Raw genomic sequence first — 13,456 nt, 5'->3', positions numbered from 1 at the left:
CTAAAATGGACAATTTGGGAAGAGGAGATATTAGCCTTGCGGTTTATTTTTATAGTTATAAATTGTCTACAATTATAAAAACGAGCCGCAAGGCTCGAATAATCGTATCTCCCATTCCCAAATTGTCCATTTTTGTGGTCAATCTGGGCGTCAATTAGAGACATAACTGTACCTGTGCCCGTAATTAACTTTCGATACGATCGACTTACCAACATAATACATTCATAGTGGAATAAATATTAAATGATTAAATTATTAAGTAATAATTACATTATTAAAAATGTTACAAGAATTTAGGAATACAGTAATGTCTCCCTTACTGACGCTCAGATTGTCCACTAAAATGGACAATTTGGGAAGAGGAGATATCAGCCTTGCGGTTTATTTTTATAGTTATAAATTGTCCACAATTATAAAAATAAATCGCAAGGCTCGAATAATCGTATCTCCTCTTCCCAAATTGTCCATTTTTGTGGTCGATCTGGGCGTCAATTAGAGAGACATTACTGTAACTCTTTTGTGGTTCATTAATTGGTGCTAGTTTGTTCAGTATCGAAGTAAATATAAAGTAAATTTAACATATAAAGCAAAAGGTAGAGCTTCGATGATCATTGTTTATAGCTTTTTGTGTGTAAAATAGGCATTGTTGAGTTTGACAATTTTTGATAATTTTTAGCATTAATTTGTACCTGTGCCCGTAATTAACTTTCGATATGATCGAATTACCAACAGAATACATTTATAATGGAATAAATATTAAATTATTAAGTAATAATTAAATTATTATTACGATTGAATAAACCACTCAATTCGAGCACTCACTATACAGTTGCATACTTTTAGTGCTCGGTAGATTTAATGTCAATAATTTTATGCGCTTGTGACAAAAATAAGTAGATGAAAAATGCGATAACGCTATTTGATTATTTTTAAATTATTAAAATGATCGAAGCAACTTGTTTGATGAAAGAAAAATTGCTAAATTATGCCAGCCATTAGGATATGAAACGGAAAACCGAGATTCGCGTTCAAAGCACGGCGAATAAAAATATTTGAAATATAATCGTAAAAAATATTAACGCGAAACAACGAAATTTCATTCACTAATTGTTACGATGATTCATTTCATTTTAAATTATGTTCACGTCCATCCTACATACGCACGTAATCTCGCGCCTTTAGATTATTTGCTAAATCCTCGCAAAACCCGCACGATGATGATAAAAACTTTGATTCCCCGGAGGCTTGCAAAATTCGCCTGTCCGGGTTTTATGCAGTCCGCAGAAGACGGGAGGAACGGTATTATGAACACTCGCGAAAAGTTATAAACCAAAATGGTTGTTAGCGCCGCTGTGGTTCTTAATTGAACTGCGCGTACAGAGTAACATTTAGGTGAATATTTTGTAACACTTGACGCTGGGATTACTAGCTGTTATAATTTTGTGAGATTGTTTTGCTGTGCATTCGAATGAATTATTCTAAAATTATCTCTAAAAAAAAACCGTGGATGAAATGATATTTTATTATATTTTTACCGAATTTATATTATATTATATAATATAAATTTATATTATATTATATAAACTTATAATTTTATCGAATATGCGCGATTAAATTATAATAATTATACCATATAAAACGGATCACGTATATTATAGAACTATCATAAAATTATGTGTGTTATCAATTTATGATAACTTTCGCACAATTTTCTACGGCAAAATAACTTGCGTTTCAAACATATTACAGTAATGAAGATAACTTCGCAACCTTGTTTCAATTCAACTTAATAATTACGAAAACTTGATCAATAAGAATAATTTCACAGTCGTCTACTTGGCGCTTTGACGAGTCTATCTCGTAATGATGTCCCAAAAATGTCTCGCAATCCGGAAATGGCGGGTTCCTCGGATCATTTGAAGCAACTTCTCCCTTTACAAAAATTTTCTCCGAGGCACCGTTAGCGAGTTATTAACGAGAAACCGTGACCAATGAGAGGCGAGCTCGCGTGACGCTAGGCGGCCGAGCCAATGCGCGTAAGCGAGCTTCGACCGCTCGTCGGCTCGGCCGCCTGGCGCCAGCCTAGCGCCAGCTGAGCTCGCCTCTCATTGGCCGCCGTTCCATCGTCGATAACTCGTTAATGAAGCCTCGGAGAGAATTTTTGTAAAGGAAAAAGTTGCTTCGAATGATCCGAGGAACCCGTCACTTTCGGATTGCGAGACGTTTTTGGGACACCCTGTATATTATATTACACGTAACCCTACAAATATTATCGCACAAGTGATCGCCGATAGTTAAGCAGATGCGACATTAAATGAATTGAATCAAAAGAGAATATCTCCGCGCGGATTTCAATAACTATGCAATGAAATGTCTGAAACTGTCGTCGGAACCGGTGGAACAGCCTGAATTTGATAGAGACAGAAAATGTGGGCGAGAAGCAGAGGATCGCGAACGCGGGTAACGATAATTTCTTAGCGAATATTCCGAGCTCGTTTCGTCGGTCAACTGGATGCAGGTCGCCGATGGTTCGATGCGCCCCGCCGCGGCGGCCAATATCAATTTGTGCACTGTCTAAGTAGATTTATACGTACACATCGGTACATTTATTCAATATTGGGATCCATCCGGAACAGATACAAACATTTGGCATGGCTCCACTCGAGCCCGGCATAGACCCTTTACAAATATCGCGAACGGTCACAGGTGAATCCGAAATTGAATAAGGCGACGTCACTCTCGAAACGAACCGTACACACGAATGGAGCGCGCGGCTCGTCTGGCGCGTGGCCAAGTTTTCGGCGGACGGGCTCGACGGGAATTTTAACGCTTTCTGTTCCATTGGCTGCTATCACCGATCTCCTGGGAGACATCGCCCGAACGTGCAAATACCGACGATATCGATGGATACGGCATCCCCGGTTAATTCTCCGGCTCGGTTCCTTTTTCCCTGTTTTTTTTTGTTCGTTTCATTCGCTGTATATGAGCGACACGGGATTAATTATCGATAACGAGGAAACACGATTAATTACCGGGGACAGTTCCCGATCGGTCGGAATGAAAATCTCGCTTTATTATAAATTCCGGAACAATGGACCGCGCGTCCCCCCGAATCAATTTCGCACCCTTTCGGGAATGCGCTGCTCGCGGAAACTTGGCAGAATGTCCTTAACGCAATGGTACGGAGGTATTGTGTCCGATTTTTTGTTCGTTAAAGAGGATTCTGGAAATGTTAATATGGTTATAATTATTGACAATTTCGCGGAACTTGGCAGAATGTTCTTAACGCAATGGTACGAAGGTATTGTGTTCTATTTTTTTGTTCGTTGAAGAAGATCCTGGAAATGTTAATATATAATAGTTATAATTACTGACAATTTCGCTGAACTTGGCGAAAATTCAATTCTTCGATTTTTACAGTTGAAAGATATGACTTCTTTCTATGATCTTCGTACACTTTCAACGGCAAATAATAAAAAACTCGTTTTGTTCACATAATTTGCGTTATAACTAGACTGCGGATATTCGTGCATCTATGACGAATTTTCAAAAAGCAAGAAATCACGTATATAGACAAAAGTTAACAATATTGTAATTTCATTTCCATCATAAAAATTTTTTTTGGTAAAAGAAAGACATTTTTCTGCTGTTTTAGTATTTGTAAAATTAAGAATGAATTTGCACGAAGTTCTGCAATTTAGTTATAATATATATCATGTAGCAATGAATATAACCTTGTAATTTTTTATTAAAGTATTCGTGTGATAATAGTGTCGTGTACACTTTATTCACTTGCAGTTTTCTAAAAATCAACAAAAATTGGAGGTCAACAATTAAAAGAATACCATAAGAAAATTGTTGAACAACTGCATCAATCTCGCCCATAATCCATCGAATTATAATAATAACCATAATAACTGTAACTATAAATTAACGATAATTAACTATAATAACTACAAATCATATTTATTTATTAACAAATTATTTATCAATTATTTATCAAATTATTATTTGAAAGACACTTATCAAGCTTTTCGCGAAGCGGCCAAAAATGCTAAGAAATACATTTTAATTGAGAAGCAGTTTCGAATTTCGGTCTAGGAATATCGTTTTTCAGAGCACTCTCCAATCTGCAAGTCTAAAATGTCACGAGCGAGGTGGATAGCTTTCATAGTGATCAGTAGAGTGAGAGTTTAATGCACTGATGACAAAAACGATTAAGCGCAATTCGGAGAAAATAAAAAGAATCGTCAGAGAGTCACAAATGTCGCACCATATTAGACGATGTAAATATTATCTGAATTATTGATACAACTCTTTGAAAGTTATAAACATCGTATATTTTTGGTCCTCGGCCAGTCGATAGACTGATATTAAAAAGCAATACATTAACCACTGCACTATCAGACGATAAAAGAAGACCCGAAAACATAAAATAACGTTCCCACGCGTTTCACGATCGCATCGTAATATTTCCTGTTGCCTTCGTGCCATTATCAAACTACCAAGTCGAAGAAAAAGTAATGCTCGTGTCGGGACTGTAACTACCGCGCATTTACCTTGACATCTCGATAAAAAGACGACCTTGCGAAAACATTCTTCCATCGTTACGCGAGCCCCTTACAATAGTTCGTTCCATTTCTCGTGTTATTTTGTTGTTCCTTTTTTGTTCTCCGCGTCCCGTTTCCTTCCCTCGAAACGTTTGTCCCGGTGATCCAATAAGAGGGAATATACGAATAGAAAACCGTTCGTATGATATTTAAGGGGTTGTTTACAGATAAATAAGGTCCCGCGGGTGGAAGAACGATGGGCGAACGCAGTTTAGAAACTTGCGGACTAATTCTTCCTCTCTCGAAGTTTCGCCTCTCTCTCTCTCTCTCTCTCTCTCGAAGATTCGCCTCTCTCTCTCTCTCTCTCTCTCTCTCTCTCGAAGAGAGTTTCGCCTCTCTCTCTCTCTCTCTCTCTCTCGAAGAGAGTTTCGCCTCTCTCTCTCTCTCTCTCTCTCTCTCTCGAAGTTTCGCCTCTCTCTCTCTCTCTCTCTCTCTCGAAGTTTCGCCTCTCTCTATCTCTCTCTCTCTCTCGAAGTTTCGCCTCTCTCTCTCTCTCTCTCTTTCGAAATTTCGCCTCTCTCTCTCGCTCTTTTTCGCTTTCTCGCTCTCTCGCTTTCTTTCGCTCTCTCGCTCTCCCATTCTCTCTCTCTCGAAGTTTCGTCTCTCTCTCTCTCTCTCTCTCTCTCGAAGTTTCGCCTCTCTCTTTCTCTCTCTCTCTCTCTCGAAGTTTCGCCTCTCTCTCTCTTTCTCTCTCTCTCTCAATTTCGCCTCTCTCTTTCGAAATTTCGCCTCTCTCTCTCGCTCTTTTTCGCTTTCTCGCTCTCTCGCTCTCCCATTCTCTCTCTCGAAGTTTCGCCTCTCTCTCTCTCTCTCTCTCGAAGTTTTGCCTCTCCCTCTCTCCCAGTCTTTCTCGAAGTTTTGCCTCTCTCTTTCTCTCTCTCGCACCACGTTTCGCCTCTCTGTCTCACTCGAAGTTTCGCCTCTCAGAGCCGTTGAACTTCCGGTTCAGGGGTTAAGAGTTACTTCGCGGGGATTCCAACCATCATAAAATCTATTCGAGGCGGAACATATTCTATTCACGACATGCCGTGCCGGGAGTTCGCTCGCGAATTTACGACAACGGCTCTTGACATGAAACCGTGGGAACAACCCTTCATTAAAGTGTGTTATAGTTGTTTTAACTATCGGCATTTGCATGACGTTTAATTTGTTTCGAATGCGTGCACGGAAACGCAATACACTCGATCAGGCATCCGTGACGAGAATGTTCGTCCGTAACCCTGGATCATTCTTCATCGTTCGAGAGGGGGGAGGGGGAGGTCGGAGCTGGGCATATTTTATTCGCCGAATTTATTCGAAAAATATTGGTCGAATGAAATTTTAATCACAGTATTTCCATTTCGCGGTGAAAGTTTAATCTTTCATGTCTTCGCTATTTTATGCACCGTCTAAGACTGAACGATCAACCCAGCATTAATCTAGAATTATTATAGATCGATATATAAGCTTATGTGTATGTACAGTAATTTCTGCCGGAAGTGCCACATTTCGGGTTGCTGTGAATTTCCCACGAGGCTCGAATAATCGCTCCTCTTACCGTATTGTTAATTTTTGTTCACAAGGTTATTTATTGAAGGAAAATTAGGGAGAATTTTACGATTTTTTCTTCGAATCATGTGGCCTTCGATTCGGGGCATGTCACCTCTGAATTGCCTTCGAATCGTGTCACGTGGTCTCCGAAATGTCTTTGAATCGTTCTATGTGGCCTTTGAATTGCCTTCGAATCGTTCTACGTGGCCTCTGAATTACCTTCGAATCATGGCATGTGGCCTGCGAATTACTTTCGAATCGTGGCATGTGGCCTGCAAATTGCCTTCGAATCGCATCTCGTGGTCTCCGAATTGCCTTCGAATTGCTTTCGAATCGTGTCATGTGGCCTCCGAATTTTCTTCGAATTGCCTTCGAATCGTGTCACGTGGCCTGCGAATTGCCTTCGAATCGTGTCACGTGGCCTGCGAATTGCCTTCGAATCGTGTCACGTGGCCTGCGAATTGCCTTCGAATCGTGTCATGTGGCCTTCGAATCATGTCATTTGGCCTCCGAATTTTCTTCGAATTGCCTTCGAATCGTGTCACGTGGCCTGCGAATTGCCTTCGAATCGTGTCACGTGGCCTCCGAATTGTCTTCGAACGTATCACATAGCCTCCGAATTGCCTTCAAACGTATCACATAGCCTCCAAATTGCCTTCGAAACGTGGCAAAAGAATTATAAATAAAAATGTTTCGCCGACTGCCACCCGAGTTTCTATAAAAACAAGCCACGAACCTCGAAGAACCACGTTTCAGCGCGACTTAATACCCTCAGATCCGCGTGTTTCGAATCCAACTCCAAACGTATCTGGCTGAAATTACTGTGCCAGCCATTTTCGTGAAAATTATTGTACCAATCAAGGATTGACCGGAAACGTTCGTCGTATTTCGCGAACATTTTACTTATTTTCCAAAAGCAACTTGCATCGTCGATCGTACCGTTGCATCGTCCGATTTCGGCAGGTTTTAGATAATGAAGGGTCGATCTTTGTTATAGAGCTTGTTTACACATAGTTTCGTCCACGTAACATCTGCTGGTTATGTACGAAACGTGGGAGGCGCGCTGTATAAGCTGCACAACTACTGACTAAGTATAAACAGTCGCTAATCGGTTATCTTACAGGCGGAGTCGGGGAAACGTGCGCTCCTTCGGGTGGCTGTCGGTCTACATATTATAAAGGCCAAAGTGTGCACGTGGCCAAACCATACGAACCAGGGCGCAGCAACAACGCAAATGCTAGGCGGAAAGGGCATCGTGTACAACCCTCGTGAACTTCGGACCTTACGGTTCGAAATTTCGAAAACGAAATACCAAACAATATCGCGACACGAAAAAACCCACGATTCTACGAAAATTCTAATTTTCGATCGCGAGGTCTAGGAAGTTTCGATCTTCGGCCACCTTACAACTAGACTGTGGATCTTTACGTAAAATTTTGTTTCTTTATTTATCGCACATGTTCTTTCGCATAATAAGCGATGAACAAGATTGTGACAAAATTTAACGTCGCAAAAGTATTCGGACGGTGAATTTATATAAAAGGAAAATAATTTATATAGAATTGATATAAATATAATTTATATAATTTATATAAAAGGAAAATCTTTTTAATCATGTTATCATAATATTAATATTTTATATGAAATTATTTTGCATAAATTTCATAATTATTTTGCTCTGCACAGACAGTTATTTCTTTTCTTAACAACTGCAACGGAATTGACGGTAATGAAATAATATTTTCAAATTGTTTAAATACTTTCGCCATTTTACATTCGATTCGTAACATCCGCGGTCCGTTTACAACATTCTTCTTCGTTTAAAACAATTAACCTTTCATCAGTTGCATCTCTTCTTGCGTCGTCACTTTGAGAAACTGAAACAGCTCCGCCATTGTTCCGCATGCATTTTAATGCGCGCTTTCGCGAGAACGAGAAATTCTTAGGTTGCGCAGAGATTTATAAAATTGCAGAGGGAAGAAAGCGACTTCGGTTTTCCGTTGCGCATGTTTTTTACAAAGGAGAAAGGAGGAGGGACTAAATTCGACGGCGTCGACTCTTATCTAATTGACAAATAAAAACGACTTTCTGCAGCCGCGGAGGCGGCACTGGTTAGATCCAGATCTTCGGCTAACCACAACTGTGCTCATTAAGTAATTATTAGTTTAATGACACAATGAAAACGATCCACTTACAGGTTATCACGACGGACGGGATCAAAATCGCGATCAAAGCGTCGCGCTAACGTAACTCTGACCCGTGGGGGTGAGGGGGGGGGGTTGTTAATCGGGCGTCGTCACGCAGAAAAAAAGCACGCCGATAAACGGTTAATGCTTCGTTTGTAATTTCGCGCGATTCACACCTCCGGGGCATTTCGCTTTTTAATATATTCTATTTGAAGTTCGCCGTGCCAGAAGCACGAATCTGGACGCGTGCATGTAACGGGGGAGTCCGTGATCGTAGTTTAGATAATGGCGAACGCCGGAGCTGAAACGGGTCACGAGAGCGAGCGAAAGGGCACACCTTTCCCGGGCGATATAGCTGTGCCGAACTGGGATAATAGCGTTGAACTAGCTCCAAGGTCATTTTTCACGGGGGCACGCGGACCACTTTTCCGAAACGGCGGCACGCATTTTTGTGAAATTGAAATACGACGCGCGCGCGCGCTGCACCGAGCAGAAAACGTTTCGAGAGAATTATTTTCGTATTCGACGAAAAGAAACAACAAGTTGTCGCTGTTGTAATTCAACACTGTTTCGACCACTGCCCCGGCACTTTGCGTCGCGTGGATTTTGAAAGTCGGAGGTATTATCGTCGCTATGGACATCGTTATTAATAATATATATAATATATATAATTTATATAATATCTATATAATAATAATAATAATAATATATAATATATAATATATATAATATCTATATAGTAATAATAATAATATAATTCTCATTTACATGCGTCGTTTAGAAAAGATTAGAATCAAAGAAAAGCGGCCTTTGTCGAATAAAAGATTCATCGTTGTAACAAGAAAGTAAGAATCGTATTAAACATTGTTAATTTGTACGGTTTCTTGCATCGATAAAATTTGCATACGTCTTAAACGCGTCGAGATCCGTTGTCCAATTATTACTATTAATATTACTATGTATTGTGTTGCTTAATACGAATATCAACATAATAGACACAATATAAACGGCTAAATAATAAAATAGCATTAATTCAGGAAAATAGAATCTGCACTGCGTCGAATTATTTTTATATATTATTATATATGTGTATTATTTGCGTATATTATATATCATTGTGTATATACATACATATATATATTAGTGTATAATATCCTCAATGTAAAAAGAGCATATTTTTAATTCGTATCATATATTACTATATATGTATATTATTTGCATATACTATATATTATTATGTATATTACTTGTATTTATAACATATTATTATTATTATAGATGATATGTTATTGTATAATATTATCAATGTAAAGAGCATATTTCTAATTCGTGTCATATATTACTATATATGTATATTATTTGCATATATTATATATTATTATGTATATTATTTATATTCATCATATATTATTATTATTATAGATGATATATTATTATATAATATTCTCAATGTAAAAAGCATATTTTTAATTCATACCATATATATTACTATATATGTATATTATTTACATATATTATTGTCATAAACGATATATTATTATATAATATTCTCAATGTGCCAAGAGCACATTTTTAATGAATATAGAGTCTTTCAATTGTCGCGTATCGTCTGATTTCGTAACGCAGTTATATCAAATAAATCCTGCAATATCGAAGTAGATCGAGCACCGTTGTTCAAACGCCGGCCGAAACACGATCGCACGCAGTTATGAATGGCAATTAATTTTTTGTTCCCCCCAGGACAAGAGGCAGTTCATTGGTATAAGTAATACTCGCAGTATCATACCGGTAGAGAGCGAAACGTCGTACACCGTTTTCCGTAAAAACAAGAGGTTGGGAGGGGAGGGGAAGTTTTGGCAACAATAACAGTCCGGCAAATTTCCTGACATCCACGGCGATGGTGCTGGCATAACAAGAATGAAATTCGAGCCAAATTGCTGCATATTGTCGACTCCGGCGCATGCACGGGATAATTATAAGTCGTAGGTAACAAGAAACGCGTGCAGATGGTACTAGATTACAGAATGCCATCCCGGTATTGTATTTATACGAAACAAGAACGCGGCGCAATTGAACGAAAAGAGGAAAAACAAGCTTCGTTCTAATATTTCCTCTTTTGGACGATCGAAGAGGTTACGCATCGCGATCTTCGACTTTTACATCAAATGAGCCGTTCATTTTGAAAGTGGCATAAGTCAGCCTTTTCAAAAAAATCGAGTTAATGGTAACAGTAATTACAATTGAACGGTATCTTTTCATTTAAAAAGAAAAAAAAAAGAAAAAAAGCGACTTATGCCACTTTCAAAATAAACGGCTCAAATATCGGTCTAAATTCTATTTTTTTTCTTCAAAATTGTGGGTTCGTTTTCAATTTGTACATGGAGATTTACATTTACCGGTCTCGAGTTGCATAATCCTCTTATAAACTTTGTAAAAAGTTCGGATTACGGAGGGATAATTTATAGTTAGATTGCGGATCTTTGTGTGAAATGAACATTGTCTGCATTAATTGCAAGACTGAGATATTGAATATAAATTATCTTCTTCTTCTTCGGCTGTTAAAGTTGAATAAATTGCAAAGAATTTAACGGTGTCTTTAAATTTTTTCAACGCTTCGATTATTGTAATAATGGTCGATAATTGTCATAAATGCACAAAGATCCGCGATCTGCTTCTAATGATTCGATTAAATTATCTCAAAACAAAATTCCATACAGTTCTCCAAAAAAATTGCAAAATAAACAAAAAAAAAGAAAAAGATAAAATAATAATAATATGAATAATAATAAAATAATAATAATATAAATAATAACAATAAAGTAATAGTAATATAAATAATAACAATAAAATAATAATATAAATAATAATAACACAATAATAATAATATAAATAATAATAATAATAAAATAAATAATAGTAATAACTAAATAAATTTCCATACGTTTCCATATATCTGTGTCAACTCTTCGTTTTTATCTCTCATAAAAAGATCGTACAAGCGTGTATCGGTTTCGTTTTCAGACAACATAATCCGAACATGCTGTTCTTATCAATATTTTCCAGTATGGAAAGCAAGAGCTTACCTGAAGACGCTTTCGTCGTACGACAAGAGGATTCGAAGCGGTTGGCTGATGCTACGTTTCCTCACTTCGTGTGCAGGGTCCACGTGAACACCGTGAATGACCTGTGAAATGAAAAAAGAAAGCGAAGGCTACAATCAACGACATCGATAAAAAGAATTTAAGATACAGCTTCGTTTTCATGTTGCGGGAACATTGTACAGCAATGCAACGACAAAATGCTCGTGTCAATTAATTGCATAAATATAAACGTCGGGTGGATGCAAGTTTCGTAACAAGGGCCGACTTTAATTCCAATTGAAATAATGAAAAATTTGTGGTACGAAATGTCTGTGTAAAAATGAACAGGAAGTAATGGAAAAACGCGAGAGAAAGATTAGAATTTGCTACACTTTCTTTTGGCTTTATGTTTTAATACTCTTTATCTTCTTTTAGAAATCTCTGGGATGAATTAGATTATATTTTGTTTAATTTTAGTGATTCGCAAATGTAACGTAAATGATTGCAGTTGTGTAATTATAGTTCCATCGAAAGTAATACAGCTAATTTCATTTGTAAAATCTTCGTCTCATTTCGTACATTCTACATAATTTTTATATTATAATGATACATATAAATACAATATATAATTATATAATTATAAAAAATATATATATATATAATATAATTATAATATAATTATTATATGCATTTATAATTATAATATAATTATTATATGCATTTATAATTATAATATAATTATTATATGCATATATAATTATTATACAGGGTGTCCCACAATTATTTTAACAGCCGAAAATGAGGGGTAGCTGAGGTCATTTGAAGTAACTTTTTCCTTTGCGAAAATGCAATCCGCGGCTTTGTTTACGAGTTATTAACGAAAAACACTGGCCAATCAGAGGCGAGATCATTTGGCGCGAGAAGGCCGAGCCAATGAGCGTGCACTGGGCTCCGCGCACTCGTTGGCTGGACCGCCGCGCGCCAGCCGAGCTCGCCTCTTATTGGTCAGTGTTTATTCGTTAATAACTCGTAAACGAAGCATCGGAGAAAATTTTCGCAAAGGAAAAAGTTGCTTCAAATGACCTCAGGAACCTCCCACTTCCGAATTGCGAGACATTTTCGGGACATCCTGTATGCATATATACATAATCAATACTAATATTATATACATAATTCTATAAAACACTCGGCTTTATCCGAATTATCAATTCAGTCGTATGTACAAGTTTCGCAGATTAATGCCCCAAGTTTTAAGTATAGAACCGACCGCAGAGCGTCGAATAAATCAAAGTTCGTTCTCGAAGCACGGATTAAAAAAACGTTCACGGATTCGACGCGTTCGAGCGAATATACGCAACGCGAACGCGCTGGGAAGCGCAATCAGGGAAATGTTCTAATTCAGAAATAACTCGTGCAGCGCGGAACACAATCTTGCTTTGTTGGTTATTGATTATTAGCGGAACGACGGACGTGTTCCTCGCTTCGATCCGCTTTATCAAGAGGTCGCAGGCGCATTATGTAGATTGTTATGCTCTTAATTATGAGGCTGGGGGGTGGGTGGAGACACCTTACCCACTGTCAACCGGCGTGCATCTGACGTGGCACGGATGCATTTTCGAACTACAGAAAAGCCAAGAGTGCTGTTTGAACCCGCCAACCGCGAGATAATAGCAAAGTATATGTGCCCGTAGTTCAACAGTTTCTGAGTTCGCAATTTGCTGCGTGTTTTAATAACGATACGAACTTCGCACGGAGAAATTATTTCGAATGTGAAACCGTTACTGCACCACGGAGTTTCGTAGAATTACTGTATAAACAACTGAAGATATTATAATTACAAAGTAATCACATACTAATCAAATTACATACTAATTCAATAACATTGTAATTCGTAATTCGGATCTCCGTTCGATTGAACTTCGATGAAATTCGTAATCGCGATTCGAGTACACTTACAAAATACCAGCTAGTTAAAATAAACGTTAATTATGAATTACGATGTAATTGCAGTAAAATTGGGAGAATAATAAATTAGAAAAATATGATAAAT

At 37.8% G+C, this 13,456-nt stretch overlaps 1 protein-coding gene across 1 annotated transcript in view; it reads right to left on the bottom strand.

Annotated features, from left to right (window-relative positions):
• Invadolysin (leishmanolysin-like peptidase, invadolysin) overlaps positions 1–13,456 on the bottom strand; it is a 250,768-nt gene that overhangs the window by 82,964 nt on the left and 154,348 nt on the right. Inside the window, exon 3 of the mRNA XM_076523715.1 lies at positions 11,410–11,510. Within this exon, the coding sequence (XP_076379830.1) occupies positions 11,410–11,510 (101 nt within the window). The remainder of the gene's footprint in view (positions 1–11,409; positions 11,511–13,456) is intronic.

The sequence above is a fragment of the Megalopta genalis genome, chromosome 7, assembly GCF_051020955.1.
Source record: "Megalopta genalis isolate 19385.01 chromosome 7, iyMegGena1_principal, whole genome shotgun sequence".
Taxonomy (NCBI): domain Eukaryota; kingdom Metazoa; phylum Arthropoda; class Insecta; order Hymenoptera; family Halictidae; genus Megalopta; species Megalopta genalis.
The sequence above is the reverse complement of the archived record's forward strand: the minus strand, read 5'-3'. Positions and strand labels throughout refer to the sequence as shown.